We start from the raw sequence: 22540 nt of genomic DNA, 5'->3' as shown, positions 1-22540 counted from the left end.
ATTAAATCTCAGTATGATTTCTTACAGCTTTTTGTCCTTTTTCCTATCTATCTCATCTTTTATCTAGACATTTAGTGTGAAATTTTAACTTGGCATTTTGTACTATTCCTTTTAGACTGTACATTGGTATTTCCTAACTCTTCTGATTACCACTCTGTGCCACTACCATGTATGCCTAATGCCTGAACACACAATCAATTCAATCAATTCCTTGTACTTGAAAGTTACAAGGATAAACTCATTTTAGTTTGTGAACAGCATCCTTTCACTTAGATGGTATAAGAAAAGGTATAAAAGCTATAAAGATATAAAAATTAGATTTTTTTTTCAAGTAGTGACAAATTCAGTGAGGGGTTGCTAGATGCATTCAGCTGTGCTGCAATTAAGTCGAAGTGCATCTTCTTTTGAGAATTCTGGAAAAAGAGATGTTACTTCCTGAGAGTTAATTTCTGTAAATTGCAGTATTAGTAAGCGAGACATATTTCAACAAAGCAATGTCTTGGTGTGTGTTACAAAGAGATAGGAAAAACAACTAGATTACTACCACTTTATAAGACAAACGGGAAGGCATTGATGATGACAAAACTGTGTGATACTTCTAATAAAATACTGTACTAAGGGGTAAATGCTTAGGAAGGCCTTAGAAGTTTTCCTTCAGAGTATTACTGAATTGTAAATTCTGCACAGAAATGGCATTGAGCAGGGCTACTTTATATGCACGCTATGTCCAGGAGAAAAATATCTCAGGACCTACACAAGGGAAACTCTCAGGCACGATGTTGGCAAAAATGGCTGGTTAGAAAGATTGATGTAAGGCTTTGTGCCAATTCCAATCTAGAGGAACCAATGGAGGTGCTTTGCTATTAAATAAAAGATGGTGGAGAAATGAGACTTTTGATTTTATGTAATCCATACACATTCTTAACGAGTTAATGCAAACAATTTCCATGTTGCAGTAACTTTGTACTAATATTGATTACAAAAACCCCATTACATAATTTATGATTGATTCCTGGTGATACACTGAAACAAGCTACCATTGTTCTTGAATTAATAAAGCAAATGCTGTTGTTTCACTAAGGCAGCAGATACCATCACAGTTAACTCCCACTGCAATACATACACATGCACTTAAGAAAAGACAGTTTTAAGAGAAAGAATATCATGCCAGAGAGAAACGGGTGATGATAATTCTTAAGCTTTGAGAAGTTACACTTTGTACAAATTACTTATAGGCCTATTCATTTGTTCCTGATAAAGACATATAATTTTCTTCACACATATGTATTCAGGTAGATGAACAGACGGACTTGTTTAAATGGAATCTATGGGAAAATATCATGTGCAGCTACAATTTTGTGCTATATGGGAATACAAAAAGTGAGTCATCATAAACCCAGTTCACATCTCAATTGGAATTCCAGAGAGAAAATGAAAGGTTACTATCACGTTTTACAGCTCAGCATCCATTGCCCTTCCAGGGTAACTCCCCAGCAGGCTGAAGTATCCCACTATCATTAAAATTCAAACATTTTTCTTGCTCCCTCTAATAGAGACTTCCTGGCAGAGCTTTGGTGCATATGCCCAAAGCCAAATTTGTACTAGCTCAAAAGTACTCACAAGACTAATCCAATACTGGCTCAAAGCTTTAATTTTATTTAAGCTTTCTATTGCTTATTTGGATAAATGGTTGAGAAACAACTCTATGGCTTTTGATAAAAGGCAGATGAAGTACAGATAGATTGTGTGTATACAAAGCTTTCATACTTGGTGTGCTGGCAGCACGGGTAAGAGCTCTGTGAAGCAGTAAATCATGCAGGGATTGTTTCTTATACGAAAACACAAAGATGACAACTTAAGTTGTAAATAACAGAAATCCTTCCTAGGCGATCATGCTCGTTCTGAGCAGAAATGTACTATAAGATTTCTCTATTGAATGACATCAGATATTGCAGCTTAGTGAATTTTAAAAGGTAAATACCAACATACTGAACATAGTTACCCAGCAATACTTTGCCATTATGCATCTCAAACTTTTAATATATTTTTTAAAAACAAACAAAAAACAGCCAAAAAAAAATCCAAACCCCACACAGTAAAGTGGGAAAGGCAGAAGTTAGAAAATATAACTCATTTCCTCTTCTTATCGAGTTCACATTGTACACCTACCTCTGCACTCCTGCCTTGTACATCAACAAAACCTGAATCCCATAATCCGGAAGCAGTTTAATCCCAGTGCTGCTAGTAATATCCAGCAGTTTTGGGAATGTTACTGTGCTACAATTTCAGTTTTCCTCCCAGAAAATAGGGCTAAGGTTTACACCAGAGAACTCAGGTGAAGATTAGCAAATGCTTATATGGTAGTGAAATGTGATGAAACCATGTATGACCTTCAAGTCATAAATATCTTCATCCTCATTCCTGTTCTCCACTGAATCCCGTATGTTTTGCACCTTTTCCTTCCTGTAAGTGCTATTTTGTGACACAGACATAACCTGCCTGAGCACAGGGCTCTTAACAGGTTTGTGCCACCATGCTCATTGAGCTACCCATCACAGCTAATACAAAATGCCATGTACTTTTGCATCACTATATGCATAATGCCAAAGCATTAAATGTAAAATTATCAGTGCCTCTTTAACTACATTACTGAAATTAGCAGAGAAAGAGAAGTATTCTTTCTTGCCATTGCTATATGAAAATAAATCCTTCTATATCCATCAATAAGTATACCTGAGTAGTCTTTCAGAGGAATTATATTAGTTTGGTTTTCCACAGTTCTATCCTTAACATAGCATAAAAGATTTAAGTGCTGAAGCAATAAGCTTTGCCATTTTCTTTTTGGCTACCTCTAGTCAAGCACGAATTGTTTAGGAAAGACCACACAGAAGGCACAGCAAACAAGATCACTCCTTATTGCAATATCTCCACCTACTGTTTTTCCTTTTCAAAAGGACGTAGAATCACCAGCAGTCTCTGACTCCGTAATGGCAGTATTGAGGGTCTCATCTGACTGAGACTGACTGTGTTCCTGGGATATCTTTTTTATTTTCTTTCTGTGCATATTAGTGTCTGAACTTTGATTCCCAGTATCAGGGGAAGTAGCAGTTTTGCTAGAAGGGGCGCTAGCTGTGCTCTTTGTCCCTTCAGTACCTTTGGAAGTAACACTGATTTCACTTTCTAGACAAGAAGATTCATTCTTACTGATAGCTTTCTCCTTGTCACTAGCATCTGTATCAACCTCCTCTGTGCTTTCATCCTCACTATCCTCACCATTAATTCCTGATTTTCCTCTCTCGCCTTCTCTGTTAGCAGCAGCTCTTGCATTTGCAGATGTTTCAGAAACTGCGCTATTGTTTGTGTTATCTGCATCAGGGCTTGCACCGACTCGGTCCGTATCTTCTTGTTCATCTTCTTCTGAAACCTCTTCTATCGTATCTTCTATTTCAAGGCTGGCAGAGGAAGTTTTGCTCTTACAGCTGGATCCTGAAGCTTTCCTGTAGCTTGTACCTGACGCAGTAGAGCTGATGTTCGATTTCTGGCTGGATCGCCTCACTCTGCCACGAGAGCTACCTCTCCTACTTTTTATACTTGACCTTTCAGTGCTTCTTCTACTGCTGGACTCACTAGTCCCCGATTTGCTGAATGAACTTTGTGTAGATGAGCTCCTTGAGAGGCTATCATCTTCATCACTATCAGACTCTTCCTCATCACCATTCTCTTCAGAAGAGTCCTCCTCTGATTCACTGCTGGAGCTGGATCCAGATTCTTCATCAGAATCCCCCAAATCATGCCCAGTTTCCTCATCAGAGTCCACAGTACTTTCAGTGGCTTCATCTTGGTCCAGAGTTACTTTCAAATAGTCTTTATCTTCTGACTCCGAGCCAGAGCTACTACTCTTTGCTGATGACTCATCTGAAGAGTATTTTCTTCTCCTCTTCTTCTTCTTCTCCTTCTCATAATCACTATCCTCATGTTCGCTCTCTGCTGTGATGCTTATTGAAACTCCTGATTTTGCTTCATCTCTTTCATACTCTTCCTCTCCTTTTCCTCTTGCATCTTGAAATTTTCTGGAGACGCTAATGCGTTTTAACACATGATTTAGCTTTCTCATTGAAGGTCTGTCGTCTGTTGATTTCTGGAAGTAACTTCCCCTGATAATCATGCTTTTCTCATCAACCACTTGGCGAGCTGACATCAACTTGGCATAACTGGAATCTTTCCTACTGGCTTTCACTTTCTGCAGAATCATTGGGAATATCTTTGCTTTCTTCCACGGAGAACGAGCAGACTCAGCTCTTCCTACTGGTTTTTGAGCACTGACTGCTACATGACTTAAATGCATCACTGCTTTTAGTTTCCTTTTTCCCTGGCCGGTTCTATATACTCTTCCAGAGCCATGCCTTAGATCCATCCCACCACCTAAAGGTCTACCTTCTATTTGAGCCCCTGCTCTCTGGCTTATACCTCTGCTTGAAGGACCTCTGACTTGACTCATTCCCTGCAAATTATGAAAATGGAACTTGATTACAATTTGAAATATAGGTATTACAAAAACTCATAGCCTAAGTCAGTAGGAACAAATGCAACACTTTTTCCCAGGATTAAAACTAACTCACTTGTTTTAGAATAGATTTTACCAAAGTTATGAGGAAGCTTTACTTGTAGAAGAGGCTGCAAATGCACAACTACCTTGCCTTGGCAACAGGGAAAAATACTGGTTCATAAATGTTATCTCTTCTCATTTAATAAAAACCCATGTGATGGATTAAGAGTCTGGTAATTCTGAATATTAAGTTTAAAAAATGAACATTTCTTCTGGCTGACACTGATATTTCAGAATTTCCTTACATTCAGTTGTAAACTTTATGTTAAATTAGTTTAGGTGACTATTTTTCTCAGTGGAAAATCACCAGTTATAGGCTAAATATTAGTAACACTCCATTCAGTTAAGAACATAAAATGGAATTACCTAAGGCCATGTGGACTTTCATTGAAGTAGAAATCTACATTAAGGGAAAAACTAATGTGCATATTAAAAGAAACTTTGCAATTCCTTTTCATTTCTGACACAAACTTTACTGGTCATCACAATGGCAAATGATTAGGATTGGAAGAGCTGCTTATTTGGTCTATATAGAGTATTCTAATTACAAAATCCATTTGATTAGGTTTACCAATGCTTCGCCTTGTTGCAGAGCCAGATTCAACACGCCAGAGATGCCTACCTCTTCTGCTGTTGATCCATGTGGGCTGTAGTAGTAGCCACCATCGTTCTCCACCACAACTTCCCCATACTCATCGTACATCCCCGAAGGAGACAGCAGTCTGCGGCGGCTCCCATACTGAGGCAGTTCATACCTGGCAAAACACCATCATTTCTTTGTAACATGCAACAATGTACTCACGCGTGTCTCCACACACAGCTACAAACGTGCGAACTACAAACTATTGCAAATGGCCCAACGCCCATTACAACCGGAGGGAGCCCCAGCTGCCAGGTCTCTGGGATCTCCTGAATGCAACGACCTTCTTTTCCAGGTACCTCATCTTCTTTGGTCTTTTTTTTTTTCCTTTTTTCTTTTCTTTTTTTTTTTTTTTTAATTGAGGGATGAAAGAGTAGATTCTCTAGGATCAGTTCTGGAGAATCCTTGCAAGCTTGTAAGAATAGCAAATCCCTAAAGTGCTTGCAATCAAACAGACTTTACCCAAAAAAGGCAGGATGATATTTTTCTAGGTAAATGTAAAAAGCCAGATGCTGGCTAGGAACTATGAGCAGAAAGTATCACTGAACTCAGGCTGGTGAGACAGAAAAGGGGAGGAGATGATGTAAATTCATCTCCAAGACAGCAGATATATGCAAATAAAAAAGAGACTATAAAAATGGCATGATAAATGGAGTACGCACACTGTGGTGCAATAATTGGATTCCTAAAGAAGCAGGGAGTTACACAATGCCCCTTTAACTTTTGAGAATTGAGTTTTGTTGTCAGCACACTCATTAGTGGATGGAAAGATTAAAGTAATCCTGAGGTGAAGGGAAGTCTCCAGATTAGGTGCTGTAATAATAAACATCACCAACCTTGAAAAGCAGCATGTTTAGAAATACATAGGAAAAATGAAAATGTACCCATGCTCATAACTGTAGTAATCTTGCCCATAGTATTCCTGCCCTGGATCAATTCCAGACTCCATACTTAATTCCTGTTGAGAGAGAACACCGATTGAATGCAAACAGTGACACACGATATGACTGATGATAAAGACACAAAGAACCTTACCCCAAAGTGCAAAAAAAAAAAAAAACAAAAACAAAAAACACAAAGAAAAGAACTATAATAATTCAAGGAACACTGTTAACCATCAAGAACCACAATGAGAAATCAACACAAGCTTTAAATGACCCCCACCCTGGTGTATTTCCTGGGAGTGACTGTTCTAAGTCAGCTAAATGCAGGCTCTTGCTGGTGTGGGACACTGTCTCACTTACCCTGCATAAAACTCCCATTCACTCACTGCAAATACACTTCGCCTATTCAGGGAATCACATTGGGTCTAAAAGATTTGAATCAGAAAGTATTGTGTTTATAAACAAGAACTGTCTTTGCACTTCACTGCAGTGTACTAATACTTCCATTAACTTGGCAGGCCAACTGCTTAGTTCGTCTCCAGGTACAATCATCGATTATCAGTTGACTAATTATCTGAAAAAATAGATCATGCTTGAATAGCGAGGAAATTATTGTCTCTGTGAATCTGGACATGAAGCTAGGATAGCTTTCTGTCTGTGTGATGAAGCACATGGGAGCAACTTAAAGATGCTCAAGGGCAAAAATCACAGAATCATTTAGGTTGGAAAAGACCCTTAAGATCTTCAAGTCCAACCATCAGCCTGACACAACCAAGTCCACCACTAAACGATGTCCCTAAATGCCACATCCACACATCTCTTAAGTACCTCCAGGGTTGGCCACTCCACCACTTCCCCGGGCAGGCTGTTCCAACGGTTGACCATGCTCTCTGTGAAGAAATTCTTCCTGATATCCAATCTAAACCTCCCCTGCCACAACTTAAGGCCATTTCCTCTTCCCCTAACATTTGTCAACCAAGAAGAGAAAGACACCCACCTTACTACTACTTCCTTTCAGGTAGTTGTAGAGAGCAATGAGGTCTCTCCTCAGCCTCCTTTTCTCCGGACTGAACAACCTCTGGTCCCTCAACTGCTTCTCATGTGTCCTATTTTCTAGCCCATTCACCAGCTTTGTTGCTCTTCTCTCAAGGCATCCCAGCAACTCACCATCTTCCTTGTAGTGAGGGCACAAATCTGAGCACAGTACCCGAGGTGCAGACTCACCAGTGCCATGTACAAGGGACAATCACTTCCCCAGTCCTGCTAGCCATGCTATTTCTGATACAAGCCAGGATGCCACTGGCCTTCTTGGCCACCTGGGCACACTGCTGGCTCATGTACAGCCCCTGTGGACCAACAACCTCAGGTCCTTTTCCTCTGGGCAGCTTTCCAGCCACTCTTCTCCAGACCTGTAGCACTGCATGGGGTTGTTAGGACTCAAGCACAGCACCTGGCACTTAGCCTTGTTGAATGCCATACAACTGGATGCAGCCCACTGATGCAGCCTATCCAGATCCCTCTGCAGAGCCTTCTTAGCCTCAAGCAGATCAACACACAACTTGGTGTCATCTGCAAACTTATCCCCTCATCAAGATGGTTGACAAAAATATTAAACAAAGCTGGCCCCAATACGGAGACCTGGGGAACACCACTTGTGACTGGCCACCAACCAGATTTATGTCCATTCATGACAACTCTTTGGGCCTGGCCATCCAGCCAGTTCTTCATCCAGTGAACAGGATATCCATACAAGCCATGAGCAGCCAAAATAACAAGAGGCAATAAATTTCAAGTATTTAAAAACTACATAAATGGATTAACAAATGTTAGAGCCTTCCTCTTCATCTAAGACAGTCAGGAAAAAAATTACCCAGCAAAGATGAGTTTTGATTAGGAAATAATGTAAAAGCCGTTTTAACTGTTATTGAACAATTAAGACATGAAAAATACTGGTACCTCTGGTCTGAGAAGAGAAGGTCTCAGCAACTGCTGTTGCTACAGAAGAAAATTAGAAAGGTGTTAATTAGGCAGTAACAATTAAAACACAAGTCATTTGTGTCAGAAGATTGGAAAGAAATCTTAACAACACAGATTCTTTAGAGCCTTTCATATGGCAGTCACCTGGGTGCTTCCATATTCACTGAGGAGAAAACTGCTGAGCACCTACTCTTGTATTACCACTTTATAGTCCACTATTTATTATATGAAATCAGCTTTCCAGTTTATGTGGTGATTCTCTAGATTATTTAGCTCAAGGACATTTATCAGAGTCCTATAGAATTATTGTGTCGTGTGTGTTGTAGACAGCAGGGAAACAGTGGCAAACAAAAATTCCCCACAATGGGTAGAAAGCAAACCTATGGGTTTGTAGAAAAGCCTCTGATTCAGCTACTAAAAACCTGAAGTACCTTGACTTCTACCCTAAGCTTCTGCTGCAGTACCATCACTTCAGTCCTCTATCTATATTTCTGTAATTGTGTGGCTTTTAACTAAATGCCTTGCAACCACAAATAGACTTGAATTCACAATCCCAATTAGATAGTGAAACATTATCTCACTTACTTTCTTTACAGCTTATCTGTGATTCCTTACTCTGTGCAGGACACTGTGAGAAAAGCATGCTGGGGTGAGCAGAGAGACCCCTGGAGGTCGCACAGAGAGGACTGACAGATCTATATGGTGCATCATAGTTAAACACAGGTCATTTTCGGCAGTCACTTTGTTAATTAGTCTGCACCTCCAGTTTTCTGTAAATGACTTAGACTAATACGCATTAATTTGTAGTTTTGCAAATTAGGATCAGATTTATTCAGGGAGATCAATACTGTTATCTGAACACTCCTCCCAAAATTTGGTGGCACTGTTTCAGCCGAAACCAAACCCTGGGAGACGGGGAAGCTCTGTAGCTGAATTGTGAGACATAAATCAGCTCTGCAAATCAGGAGGCCAAATCACAGCACAACAAACTACTGAATAAGCAGCAGTAGGCTCCAGAAGCTCATCCTAAGATTAATAATAATGGTAAAGCACTCATGAGTAAATACCAGCCTTTATGATAGAAACACATGTCAGAGAATTTTCTCATTACTGAATGAGTTCATTTAGATTTCTGAAGAAAATTCTCCATGTTACTCGTTGCTGAAAGAAAGACACTGCAAGGACAGACCACAGTGGGTTGCAGAAAATGTTTGTGCTGGGCCCTTGACAGTGGGCAGCAGCAGATGATTAAATCTGCTGTAGTAAAACACAGCAAGCAATGGAAGCAATGCCCTACGGAACTTTTTGGCAGGCTGTCAAGCAGCAGTCTCCTGGCCTGGAGGTTACATTTGTGCCACGATGGTTCCAAGCTACCACTGAAAAGTACAGCTCGTGAATACATACACACTTTTTGAACCACTTTGTATTTCCGGTCTCTAAAATAGCCATTGTTTCATAACACAGGTTTGTATGGAAAAAGTTTGTTGATATAATTAGTAATTTAAATGTGACTAGGGAACAGCCTTACCTCTTGCTGTGCATATCCTCGCCTTGAAGTCAGAAAAAGAAAAAAAAAAGTATTAGTATACTTCTGCTAGACTATGTAAAGATGCATATTGCCATTCTTTCTGGAGAGATGAAAAGATAATGCGATTATCAGCAAGAAAAGAAATACATATCTACAATATAAAATATGTCTTTCTTTAGATTTGCTCTGCACATACAAATTATTGCATGAGAAAGGCCAGTGAGTCTTTGGGATCTTTTCTTGCTTTAGATTGCAAATGAATGAGAAGAAATCCCCAATCCCCACAAGCCAGAGAGCCAGTGCACCCAGTGCAACACAGCAAAGGGGAGCAGGGTAAATGCTGTGCTTGGTTTTTCCTTACTCTCTCCAACAGAGGCCCTGCCAAGTCACCTTCTCTGTTGTCTCAGACCTACAAACACCATCTACAGAGACTGTTATTTCACCTGAGTGTTTAAGCAGTGAACAGTTTCTCTACTGCTTCTGGACTTTCGTTATCCACAAAGGACTTGCTAGAAATTGGCCTGAAGCTTCTATTAGTAATTTAACACATTATTATTAAAATTACACATTTCCTAACACTTGCTCAGCAGGGGGGGAGTTACATTATTTTAGCTATCTATGATTATTTTGCCACAGGCTTTGTACTGTTGATCTCATTGGACTTTTTTCGTTGTTGTTTTAATTCATTTTCTTGGAGCCATTCGCATTGCATGACAAATGCACTTACATCTATCAAGGTCTGTATTTTCACATTTTGTGCCAGAAAATTATAATGGTTTATACAAAACTAGCAAACAGCAATTTGGTATTAAGGATAGGCATGGAATTTTTGAATTTTATTTTTAAGAAGGGAAGAATAAATGCTCAGAAGTACGCTGAGCTTAACCTACTACGGAGACAGCAGTCTAGGGAAATTCATTAATTACGCTTGGGTAAACAATAAAAAACAGAGTACAAGTCCTTATTATTCTTTACTATCATCATGTCTAAAATTTTCTATTAATATTCAACACATGGAATTGATTATCAGAATTACATTAATGCTGTTGCCCATATAATATGAAACTAATGAACAACTGAAATGAAGATTTATCATCACAAGACGATACGTGACTTTTCAAAGCCCACTTGAGCAACACTGTATTTAGTTTCCCTATCGCCTGCAGCAATCTTCAGAAAAAGAAGGTCTTGTGTTGCACAGAGGATAAGTAAGCCTATTAATCTTAATTGTTCTTGAGTAGTCATTGGATCACAGATTAAAATTGTAATATAAGGAATTCTAATTGAATTTGGAATTCAACTTTCTTAAAAATAGTACCACGCTGTGTTTTGAGAGATGCATATACTTTTCTTACAGTTTTGTGTGGTCATGATTAGAAGAAAAAAAATAGCTAGACAAATAATGTCCATTCACTCAATACAGCACAAGGATCTCTATTCTGAGAAAAAGCCAAAGGTCAAAACAACATCATTTGTTTCCAGGAAGGAACTTAAAGCTCTCCACTGAGTAAAGAATTGCTTCTGGATAGACATTAGCAGCTAGACTTCACTGCAGTCAGAGAGAAATCTTCAATGCAAAAATGGAAAGCAAGAACATAATGCCTATGATGATGTAGGATAATATGGCACCTACTTATACACTCTTGGTGCTTAACATGACAGATGAAACAAGAATGAATTTACATGTACAAACACTGGCAACCTTCACAGGACTGTGCTGCTAACATGAGTTAAAGGAACTGTGATTTGCCTAAAGCAACGATTTTCCCAATTACTGGCATCCCACCAGGCATTTGCTATTTCATACTTTTCATCTGTTTTCACATTAAAAGTGTAAGAACCATAAAACCCAAATACTACAGATACTACGCAGTGGAGGCAACTGCTTATCAGTTTGCCCCAACTCTTGAAATGGAGGTTTCCTGCAGTTCGTAACTGGAATCTGAAGAGAAAAAGAACCTGGAGGGGGGATGAGTAATGATACTACTGCTTAATTTCAGCTTTGCAGACAGTACAAAGGCAAGAAGAGTTCTTCACAGATGCAATCTCTGCTCCTGCTCAGGACTCAACCCAGTCAAGCTGCTGATAAAAGGACCAGGGCTATATCCAGGGTCACATCTGACAGTAATAAACCAAATTGGACAACCCAGACAACCCAAGGAGGGGTCAATAAGCTTGTATATGGTCAACATTTTGCCAAGTAGTGTATTGGTTGTCATACTTCCTAGTGCTGCAGAGCTCTAGTAGCACCCAGATATTTCAATGGGACAGAACCTCCCTAGCGTAGGTTAAAATACATGCTATTGGTATAGTTTCTTTCCCAGTCTAATCAATTTTTATTTTTTAATAAGGGCTGTTCAAGAAACGAACTAAAGAACAAAGGTTGCATTAATTACAGACAAAAATAAATTAGGTTTCATAAACCCTCCAACTTAATAAGGGTTAAAGAATGAGAGAAGGTAGGTGCTCCTCATTAGTGAAGAGCTGATTACCATGACCCCCACAGACTCTTCTGAGAGTGATTGGATGAAATATTTAAAATGGAATTTTTGTGTGACGTCCAACCTTTCTACCTAAGGAATGCTACAGATAATTGTAGCTGAATAAAACCTTTGAAGTTTATCTCCTGAATCACTAAACACCTGCAACTCTATTGTATGACACTACACACTGCAAAATTATTTTGTATTTGTCTAGTATTTCACTAGTGATGTAGAGAACTACACAAAAGCATCTGTTACACTTAGCACGATAACTTCTCATGCTCATCTGTGCACACTTTCAATTGTCCCACTGCCTCTGTGCCTGGACCACAGGAGGTACACAGAAGAAGGTACACATGTAAGCCATCTTCCAATTCTGGGTCTTAAATCTTAAAGGTTTCTCTAATAGCTGCTAATCTTTGACAGTTTGCTGCTGGTGCTGCAGTTGCACCACTCAGAGCCATTTAGCATGATGGGCAGCTAACCTACCTGTGTGAATCTCAAATTATATCGACTCTTACAGTAAAAATGCTGTGATGGATAATCATTCCCTGCACACGTTTGGGTACTGTTCCTAATCATTACCTGTCTTGGAACTACAATCTAGCCCAAGAAAAGTGCAGGACTTCATTATGCATAGAAAAATTCTAATATATCATCAAAGCTTGCATGATGGAGATCATGAAGTTTGGCTCTGAGAAAAAAAAAAAAAAGAAAGAGAAACTACCTTCAGCAGTTTCTGACTGAAGCATCCGTACATGTCCTAACCGCAGATTAAAAAAAAAAAAAAAAAGAAAAAAAAAAAGAAAAAAGAGAAAAGGCCAAGCACCACAGAAATGCTGAGTATCTCCAGACAGTCTGATAAATAATTACCTTTTTGCTCAGAATTATACATTTGATATTTAACAGAATTTTAGTTTTTCTTCATTCTGTAATATATGCCTTTACCACTGCTTTTAAAAATTTTCATTTTAAACATGAATATTCTTCGTTTTGGCAAAGAACTAAATGAAACTTGCAGGTTGAACCAAACTAACATTCATTTAAATGCCAAAATGCTTCTACTTACCGTTTGTTTCAAAGGACAAGCTAATTGACATATTTAATGCAAAGATCTGATTTAGATAACTGTGAGCAAAAAAGCCAGTAAGTACATCCATATTACATGGATTTTTACAAGTACTTATAAACCATTCACTTAGTGACACTAATCAGAATGACTTTATTACATTTTAAGATAAGCAAGATGTATTAACTGAAGTTCATGGCAAATTAGCATGAAAGTTAGAGAGACGACATCAACATGAACATGCAAAATAAAAAAAAAATGCTTTGTACATTAAATCATTTACAAAATAAAAACTTTAAACGTGCAGTTACAATATATATAAAAAAAAAAAGCAATGGAAGGCATGTAAGTGACATGAGGGAAAACAGCCGGGTTTACTGACAAATCAAGAGAAAAACCTTCTTCTGACTTAAGAGATGCCAATGTGAGCTGAAATAAAGCAAGCTAGCAAAACAGAGCACTGCGTCATCTCCCACGCAATAAAAAGATGAATAACTGTAATAACTCTGGCTCACTGTGCTGAGCCTGCTTACTATCAGCACTTGCTTTCTTTGACATCCGATATTTGACAGTAAGATTCCTCCCAGGTGGTACATTTTATGGGCAAAGCAAGAGATTCCCATTACAGATGCAGAAAAATTGCTCTGCTTGGTGGTATTAGCTACAGTGAAGGCTGCTTAACATAAAGCAGTATCGAGCCGTCTGTCACGTATGACTGATCCTTGGGTACAAATAGACAGTTTTCCCCAAGAATTTCTGGTAAAAAAAGACTAAGAACCAATGCCATAGAGCAGTACAATGTAGTGTTGAGAGAACCACTTGGAAAATTATACATTACAAATTTCTGAGGAAACAGGTACGACAAAGTCTCAATTTTGGGATTAGGACTAAATAGTGATATACAGCGGAGAAAAGGAAAAAGTCTGAATTTCTGGAGAGTCTGAGGCAGATACCGTGTGCTGCATTAGAGTCATCTCACTCAAAATGTAACATGCAGAAAACATCCAACTGAAAACATTACAGTGCTGTCGACTGGGATGGAAAGCGTTTCTCAAGCTCCTCCACAACACAGCTCAAGCTGCCATTCTGCTGGTTGTGCTCAGCCACTGCCTCTGGAGTTGGCAGCTCTGGTGTTGCAACTGGTTTGAGCTTAGAAATGTGCTTGGGCAGAACGTGGTTTTTGTCTATTTGGCTGTACATGTTGGCCACGGACTTTTCAATTGCTGCTAAATTCTGAATGTTTTTAAGAATACCTTTCAGCTCCCTACGGGGAGGTGGCTCTGGCACTGGGGCCGGTGGCAGTACAGCTGGCTGTTTGGCAGGGGGTTTTGAATGCTTTGCAGGGGAGAGGTGCTGGGTGCTAAGAAGAGATGAAGAAAGAGACACGGGGGGCAGAGCTGGAGGATGTGGTGGCAACAGAGGAGGGGATGGAGGTGGAGGTGGCAGCAGTGGAGGTGGGGGTGGGGGAATTTTAGGTGGATCTGGAATGCTTTCTGCAACTTCTCCTTTGGTCTGAGGAGCTAGAAAACTTTGGCAAACTGATTTCTTTATCCTAAAAGACGGAGGAGTTGGTTTCCGAGTTGGTGGAGGAGAAAGTTCTTCAGGATAGTCGTGGTGAGTGATGATTACAGAGGGGACCGTGGAAGGCTCAGGCTCAACTACTTCAGCACAAGGTGTTGGAGAGGACAGAGGAGAAGAGCGAAGGCAAGGAGAAGCAACCACACTTTTAGGAGACTGCTCTAGCATGCTCTCTCTTTCTTGGAAACAGCTGCTGTGTGTTGGTGAACGGATGGATTTCACATCAGGAGATTTCACTTGCTTCATTTCCTGCAAAGCCTGCTGCTCAAATTGTCTTGCCTTCTCTTTTACAGTTAACTTGGGGCCACTTATCCTTTGAAACAGTGGACTGCTAAGATCATCTCCGCTAGGCTGATTTTCAGTTCGTTCATTCTCTGCTTTGAGTCTTTCCTGTTGCCACTGAATGGGGTCCATGATAACCGGCCTGCTCAGAGAACCAGGCACGTGTCTTTTGGTAACATGAGCTGGTACCGTCCACGCACGGTGACTGCCTCCCAAGGAGGCATCTCTCAAGACTAAGTGCATAGGAGAAAGAGTATCTAGGGCATCGTTTCTTTTCCGTAGTAACCCAGCAGCAGCAGGACTCTGAGTGACACCTTCCACATACAATGGGTTTTGAGTAGTTAATGGGTTCTCATCAGATAAAAAAGTAATGTTACTTGAAGATTTGGGGAGATTATTGTTCAATGATCCATTGATATTAGATTGCTTGTGAGCCTCAATAGCACGGGAAGCAAAGCTGCTTATAACTCTCTGACGATCTCCTTCTTCTAAGACTGATTTTTTTCCCCTGCTTTGTTGGAAATGGTAGAGAAGAAAAAGACTTGAAAGAAAAGAAGATAATCACATGTAAGGAAACATGCATGGACATAGATTTTTATGAGAGAAGAAAAGAATTTGTGATATGAATCAGAGCCATAACAATACTTCCAGCAAACTACTACTACCCAACACACACACAAAAAAATCTACTGGACTACTGGGCAAGACATTTACTTTCACATATTCTTTAGGGGAGAATGACTTTAGGAGGAAGAGAAACTGTAAGATTTTAGCTACTCAGCAAGTTCAAAAATTGTTGACTTCTTAAAAAGTGTAGATTTCAAAAGTATCAGGGTCAGTACTGTACCCTGTCTTCCAAGTGATACAAAACATCAATATTACGTACTATTGCTATACAGTTTCCCTGTGAGATAATATGGAATCACTGTATGTATACTGTTTGTATGTTTGTTTCCATCACTGACACAGCAGTGGCACTGTGCCATACAGCGCACAGCCAACACAGGTTCACCTTAAAAATTCCTGTGAGTATTCTATTTTATAGTAATTGTGCATCAAACCTCTGCAATTCTATAAAAATGTGTACAGTTAGGCAGCCTTTAAGTGTGACTGCATTGCCTATTGAGGAGTGGCCACAGGTCAGTTGTAAAACTAGAACTGCTCTCCAAGCCGACAGTCAGCCTGAAACCATGGCCACAGGGGCAGTCAGAGGTACCCCAGGCACACCCGAAGCTCAGAGCTGCAAGGTGCAGGCCAGTGGGAGCAGAAGCCAGTCAGCTGAGATACGTGTTGCACTCTGACTGTTCTGAGACTGATTTTTACAGGCATTAATTCTTGCATTTATGATTCATCTATTGATGCAGAAGTATCTGTATGTGTACCGATTTCATCTCTGCATCATGTTAGCCAAGCGAAAAACCCTTGTAGTTAGATAACATTTAACTTCTAGTCTAAAAGTAGGATGTCTCACCATATCCTAGAATTTACCTAGCACCTCTGAGTGACTGATTAACCTACCTTCCTCAAGGACTTTTAATACCAAACACTACTGAGCAAACTTTAAGATAATCAGTACTTTAAAAATCAGTATCCCCAAACTGCCTCCTAGAAAACAGTGCCCTTAGATCCCTATTTTAAATAATGCTTACCTGAGACTGAAAATAAACTTATTTCCCCCCAACTATGAAAAATTTAGGATATTGGCCAACTCCAGATACAGCTAAAAGTGAAGCACTTGATACTTTCAAAGAAATGATTCCCCCCTCATTCAGATGAGACTGCATCAAAATGCATTTCCATCACTGCCATATACAATTTTATTTTATTGTACCTAAACAGATCCCTGTCTAGTACAGAGATGCAAGAAAACGGTCCTAAAAATGATACCTACTCTATAAGCTATGTGAAATTTTAAGTATATCTGCAAGACAAGCTATAGGCAAGAATATGGTGGTGTAAGGGGACATTATGGTAGAGTGGGGAGTAAAGGCAACATTAACATTACCGCTTTTGTGCGATTCAATTGGAACTTCACTGCTTTTGTCATTAGGTAAAGATACTTTGCAGCTACCCCATGCATTGAATCCCTCATTGAAAACCTTCCCCTTGCCTTAAGCAACTGCAGCTAAAATATAGCATGAGAGTAATGACATTTATACAAAAAATTACCACTAAAACTATTTTTAGAGTCTCTTGAGCTGTCTAACAGTTTTCCAAAAATTTCTGAGTTAAAAATTCTTATTTTTACAAAATTTGAGTCATATTCTTTTAACTTTTGAAAAAAAAAAAAGGAATAGTGGAAAAAAATAACAATATTTTCCATTTTGACATGAATGTTGGAAGAAGCTGTATTAGACCTCTTGGACAGATTGCTCCATTATGCAGATATTTTTTATTTCCTTTTTTAATTATTATTATTTTTTGACACCCCCTCCCCCCCTTTTTTTATATATATTACAGATCTGAAAATATTACTCAATCTAAACTACTGGAAACTTAACCTCTAGTGGTTAAACATTCCCTAAAAAAACTGGAAATGTAATTTAATAATTCATACGTAAAAATCCCCTGAATGTTCACAGTTAATATTAGAACACATTTGCTTTTTATTTTTTTTTCTTGTTTTGGCTGGGAGATGACTCACAGAGAGAAACTACAGCCTCCCATTTGTCATAGGGACCCAGGAGGATCGAGAAGAACCACTGTACAGCATACAGGGCTCACTGTCCCATTTGTGAACCCTCCCAGCAAAGCCACAGAGGATTACGTTAGTGAATAAACTCTTCCTCAGGCACTACAGTTCTCCAAAAATCATTATGCCTTTGGGCAGAACATAACCATATACTGTAGATAACTGTTCTAGTGTAGAGTTGGTATGAAAAATAATTGATTTCACACTAATAATAAACTAACTCTTCATTCTCAGGCAGCATACTTTAAGATTGGTCAAGCATCCTCTATCTATTTAGAGACGAGAGAAATAAATGATTCTGAACTTGAAGGACACCCTCCAGTAGAAAGCTCATGCAAGATGACATAACCTTTATGCTACTGGAATGGATTATTTCAAAAGCTTCTTAGCTCCTTCCTTGCTTCATATGAGCTCTCTCACAGATGAGGTTATCCTGAAATCTTCTTCTGTTTATGTATGGGTATTTTAATCAATGAGAAACTTCAGCTCGCCAGTATGAAGCCTATTTGTGTAAACTGAAAGATGAGTACCTGTCTAGCAAGGAATTACAAATAGCTGACTAAAAAAAGATTTTGCTTCCATCCAATTCTAATATTTTAAGTCCATGACCAGAAAGCAAATCTCCTGTGTGCGCACTCAGGATTTTAAGGATTTCATTGTTTTAATTCTTTTTCACCTTAGTATGACTATTTGGCCTCAGAAATAATACCATTCAAGTTCAGCAATCATACTTCATTTCTACTTCCTACAAAAGGATAAAGAGGAATACAAGTATTGAAACTTCACAGTAAATGTCTTTCCTGTACTTGATCAATGGACAAATAAAAGATGAGTTTCAGATTGCAAGGTTTAATGGGAACTAAGGTAAGGAAAACTAGCATTTCTACTAGCTACGAATATTAAGACAATGAAATGAGCTTACTTACTGATGCCTATGTGTCCAGACAGAGAAAAATGAAAATTATGAGACAAGGTAGATTTAAAACTGAAGAGCTTAGTTTCATTTCATTTGCTATAAACACCAAATTAAGAACACAAGACACAAGGCAGTACTGCAAACGAAAGGACAACTACACACAGGAAATATTTTACTAAACTTCATGTCAAAATTTAATAAAAGGTATTTCCTAAAGAGTAATTTCCTACGTTATACCAGTGCCTTGAAATCAAATAGTTGACAGAAAGAATGTGTAATTTGTACTTATTTTTATTGAATTGTGTGTTTTTTTAATTTGTTTTTTTAATCCTAAGGGTATTCATTTAACTTTTAAGGATTTTTACTCATAGATGTTTGATCAGTTCCTTAACGTAGCTGTATGCAAAGACATCTGGGAGAAAGTATTCTAAATATGGGATCTTTTTTTGGTGCTGTGAAAAACTATTATTTATCAAAATGAATATAAATCTAAATTTGAATTTTGCACACCTATAAATTAGCACCTACATGTTTCAGTGCTAAAAAGTAATATTAATAATAATAATAATAAAAAAATATCTTTGCAGGTAAAATAAACCAGCATAATGAAGCTTGATCTGGGTTTAGCAGAAGGTATTCATTCATTGGAGTACAAAGCGCAAATTCATCTATAGGGATATCCAATTCCCAATGATAATCAGCTTTATATCACTGCCAGTAAAATCAGCAGAAGTCATTTGTTAGTTTCAGTAGGAATTTAGTAAATGCAAAAGAAATAGGAATTCTATCCAGCAGGGCATTTCACTGCATGCATAAACGTACAGACGTGATCCCATTTGGTTTGCAGTCAAAGTGCTCACATTCAAAGATGTGACTATATGCTATTGTCAAACAGTTTTTTCCTCTCTTCCTGCCCCAGAAATAACACTTCACAAAGGCAAAAGGTATAGGAGGAAATCCAGCAGTTAGGAGAAACTATTCTTGCTTCAAGTATAGCTCCTGTATCTACATAAGAAAGCTCAAGCTCTGGCATCATTTCGAGCACGGAGCCTGCTCTCAGATGGCTAAGAGGTAAAGCAGCAGTGACAGGCATTGTCACACCTCCTTACCATTTAATAAACTCAATCACGGCATCTGTGACATTTCAACACTCTGAACAAAACAAATAATGACTGAAAATACAGAAGTTGGAAGTCCTCAACAACACCAGTGGCTCCGTCTCCCTGCCTCCAAACATTATTATTGCTGTACTCTTCAGCGTTACCCATTTTTAAAATATAAACATTGACGAGTAAGTCTGGAAAGCTGATCAGCAACACCCTCTGCCCCACCCCCTCAGTACAGTACAAATATTAATTGGCTCTTCTCTACTGTAATGTTCTCATATTGAGAGTTAAATTGTTGTTGGAGCCCATAAATTTCAGATTTACAAAGGCATGAAAAGATAGGCATCTTTGCAATGTTATTATATTACAAGCATCTAACAGGTAAAAGACATATCCAGTGAACTGCCAGTTGTTTCTCTACGTTGATAGTTCCTTTATGTTTAAATTTAATTTTCAAAATGGTTTTAATTTTAAAACAACAACAAGAAAAGAAAAAAAAAAAAACCAGAAGTTTTGGTGCAGCAATTTTATTAGATGTGTTTAGTCAGCAGCTTTGGAAAATGTTGGCCTGGATTTTTATAAAGGAGCCATCCTGGCTCCCCCTCTTAGCGATGGCCTGCTGTAGGCTCTAGAAAAAACATCTGGTTATGCCTTGCATTTTGCCAACTAAAAACCTGTTAAAGATTCCCCTGTGCATTAAGAGAAATCCCCGTTAGCAGGTTAAATGTTTATCTCCTTACAGAGAACTTCTATTTATTTTCCAGATGTTGGAGAACCCCAAGCAGCTGGAGAAACATCCCTTCATGAAGAAAAGCTTTTTTGACATAGACTGCTGGAAGTGGTATCCCTGCAAAGTGAATCATGGCTTCGGTCACTATCAATTATATTGATGTATTGCAAGGAACACTTACATGGTGCTGTCGCCAAGCTCTTCATAGAGGTTGTTGGCAGCGGTGCTGGCTGGTTTGCCTGCCGGTAGGGCCATCTGGATTCTTGCAGTCTTTGCGCACTCAGCCTGTCGCCTTCAGGAAGCCGTGCAGGGTGGAGAAATACACTCAAATTAGAAGCACTCTATACCCTAACATAAACTGAAATGAAAAGTTTTCTATGTTTTTTTCCTGCAGTTTTCAGAACATTCCTGCCTCTCATCCTCAAAGAGAAGTAGTAACATGAGAATTTTTACCCATCTTTTGCACCTCCCCACTATTTGTTCTTTCTTCAGGGAATCTCAGCACCCACCCTGGACAGACGCCTCCTGACCCCAGCACTGCCACTTTGCAGCATGCACTTCCAGGCAATGATGTACGCGCTAGCTCTGACACTGCTCTCGTTAGCAGGTTTATTATACTGGCTGCCCAGGGATAACGGCAGGGAGAGTAAGCTCCTTTGACTATTTTACTCAAATGCCAAGAGACTATAATTTTAAATACAAAAAACTCTGGCAAAGTTTAATTCATCACTTACAACTCCTTTCTCATTATAGTTGACTGCTAAATTTCAGTCTCAACATTTTTCCTAAGATTTTTTTTTATGGGTAAATTCACTGCAACAAAACAAAACAAACAGAAAGAAAAACCACACAACTCTATTTTCTACTTAGAAAATACAAACTACGGTTCCTCATTTGCACCCCAGCCTGACATGCAGTTGCTTGCTTGAGGAATACCACACACAGATTAATATTTTTCCTGTCCTCTGAAGGAAACAGGCTATGTCCTGAACAGTGGTATCTTAAATGCATGTTAGTGTGCAATAAGAAAAGGCCCTGAGTGGCCATACACGTAACACTCGAAAGCCTTGCCATACAGAATGTTCAGAAACAAACTGGAGTGTAGGAAGTAAGTCTCACTGACTGTCAGTTACCCTTTTAAAACTGAACACGAGTAAGCCCTCAGAATTTCTATGCAAGCATTTAGAAACAAAGCAGAAAATAAATACTTACTCTTTGAATCTGTTTTGTTATGCAGAAAAAAGATGAGGAGATAAAATGGAAGGTTAAATTAATTCTGTTTGTAACAATTGTCCTAAACAGTGAAACTAATAGGAGTAATAAACTAGATGCTACTTAATTATTCCACACATAAAATTACAGAATTAATGACATGTTTAAAGAATCGTAATTTCCAGAGCTGATCAGTGAGTGTTTAGCTGCTATTTACAATACTCTTGAAACAATTCTGCAGTTGGTATAAGCATGAATTACAGCAGGGAAAATTGCTTTGGGCTTACAGAAAACAAATCCCTGCCACACATACAGACAGAAAAGAAAAAGACACAAAACCAGGATCTACCTTGTCATATTTCGTTAGCCAATAGAATATTAGAGATGTGTTTTTATAACTGCTTTCTCTCTTTAAAATGTTTTGAGAATGCTACAGAAAATGTCTTCAGTAGTGAAAGAGTATTATTTTCAGTTTCTATTAAGAAAACAACATTTTTTGTGATTAATAGTGTGTTACTTATACTTAGCTTCTGGGGTTACATTGAATAGTGTATTTCTAAGACACTACATAATAGCAAGGAATAATGAGTTTCTGGCTTGTTTACAAAAGCCATAAATGTAGGCATTGAACTGCACTTTGACAGTGGTTATTTTATACTTAGAAGATAACTCATTTAATTTAAGTAGCACTTTTACAAAATTTAGTAAGTAAAATTAATCCTCTGAATGTTAACTTGATCATGGGTCTGGAAAGCACTGAAAAATGCACCTACTGCACATAAAAAGTTTTAGCAGTGAGAAAATATTAAAAATTTCCATTATATGTGCTGTGATTAT

At 38.6% G+C, this 22540-nt stretch overlaps 1 protein-coding gene across 26 annotated transcripts in view; it reads right to left on the bottom strand.

Annotated features, from left to right (window-relative positions):
* The window catches only part of PCDH15 (protocadherin related 15), a 539977-nt gene that overhangs the window by 1957 nt on the left and 515480 nt on the right, over positions 1–22540 (bottom strand). For 15 of the 26 annotated variants that reach the window (XM_080598442.1, XM_080598431.1, XM_080598457.1 and 12 more), the window contains 6 exons: positions 20673–20783; positions 9636–9657; positions 8087–8125; positions 6131–6204; positions 5229–5361; positions 2–4501 (listed from right to left, as the gene is read on the bottom strand). In XM_080598442.1, coding sequence (XP_080454568.1) covers positions 2948–4501; positions 5229–5361; positions 6131–6204; positions 8087–8125; positions 9636–9657; positions 20673–20783 — 1933 coding nt within the window. In that variant the 3' untranslated portion in view covers positions 2–2947. Of the gene's footprint in view, position 1; positions 4502–5228; positions 5362–6130; positions 6205–8086; positions 8126–9635; positions 9658–12817; positions 15589–20672; positions 20784–22540 lie in introns of those variants that run through there. The other 11 variants (XM_080598438.1, XM_080598445.1, XM_080598441.1 and 8 more) reach the window with 6 other exon arrangements.

This window comes from Anser brachyrhynchus (genome assembly GCF_964034855.1).
Source record: "Anser brachyrhynchus genome assembly, chromosome: 6".
Taxonomy (NCBI): domain Eukaryota; kingdom Metazoa; phylum Chordata; class Aves; order Anseriformes; family Anatidae; genus Anser; species Anser brachyrhynchus.
This window is presented reverse-complemented; position numbering and strand designations above follow the sequence as displayed.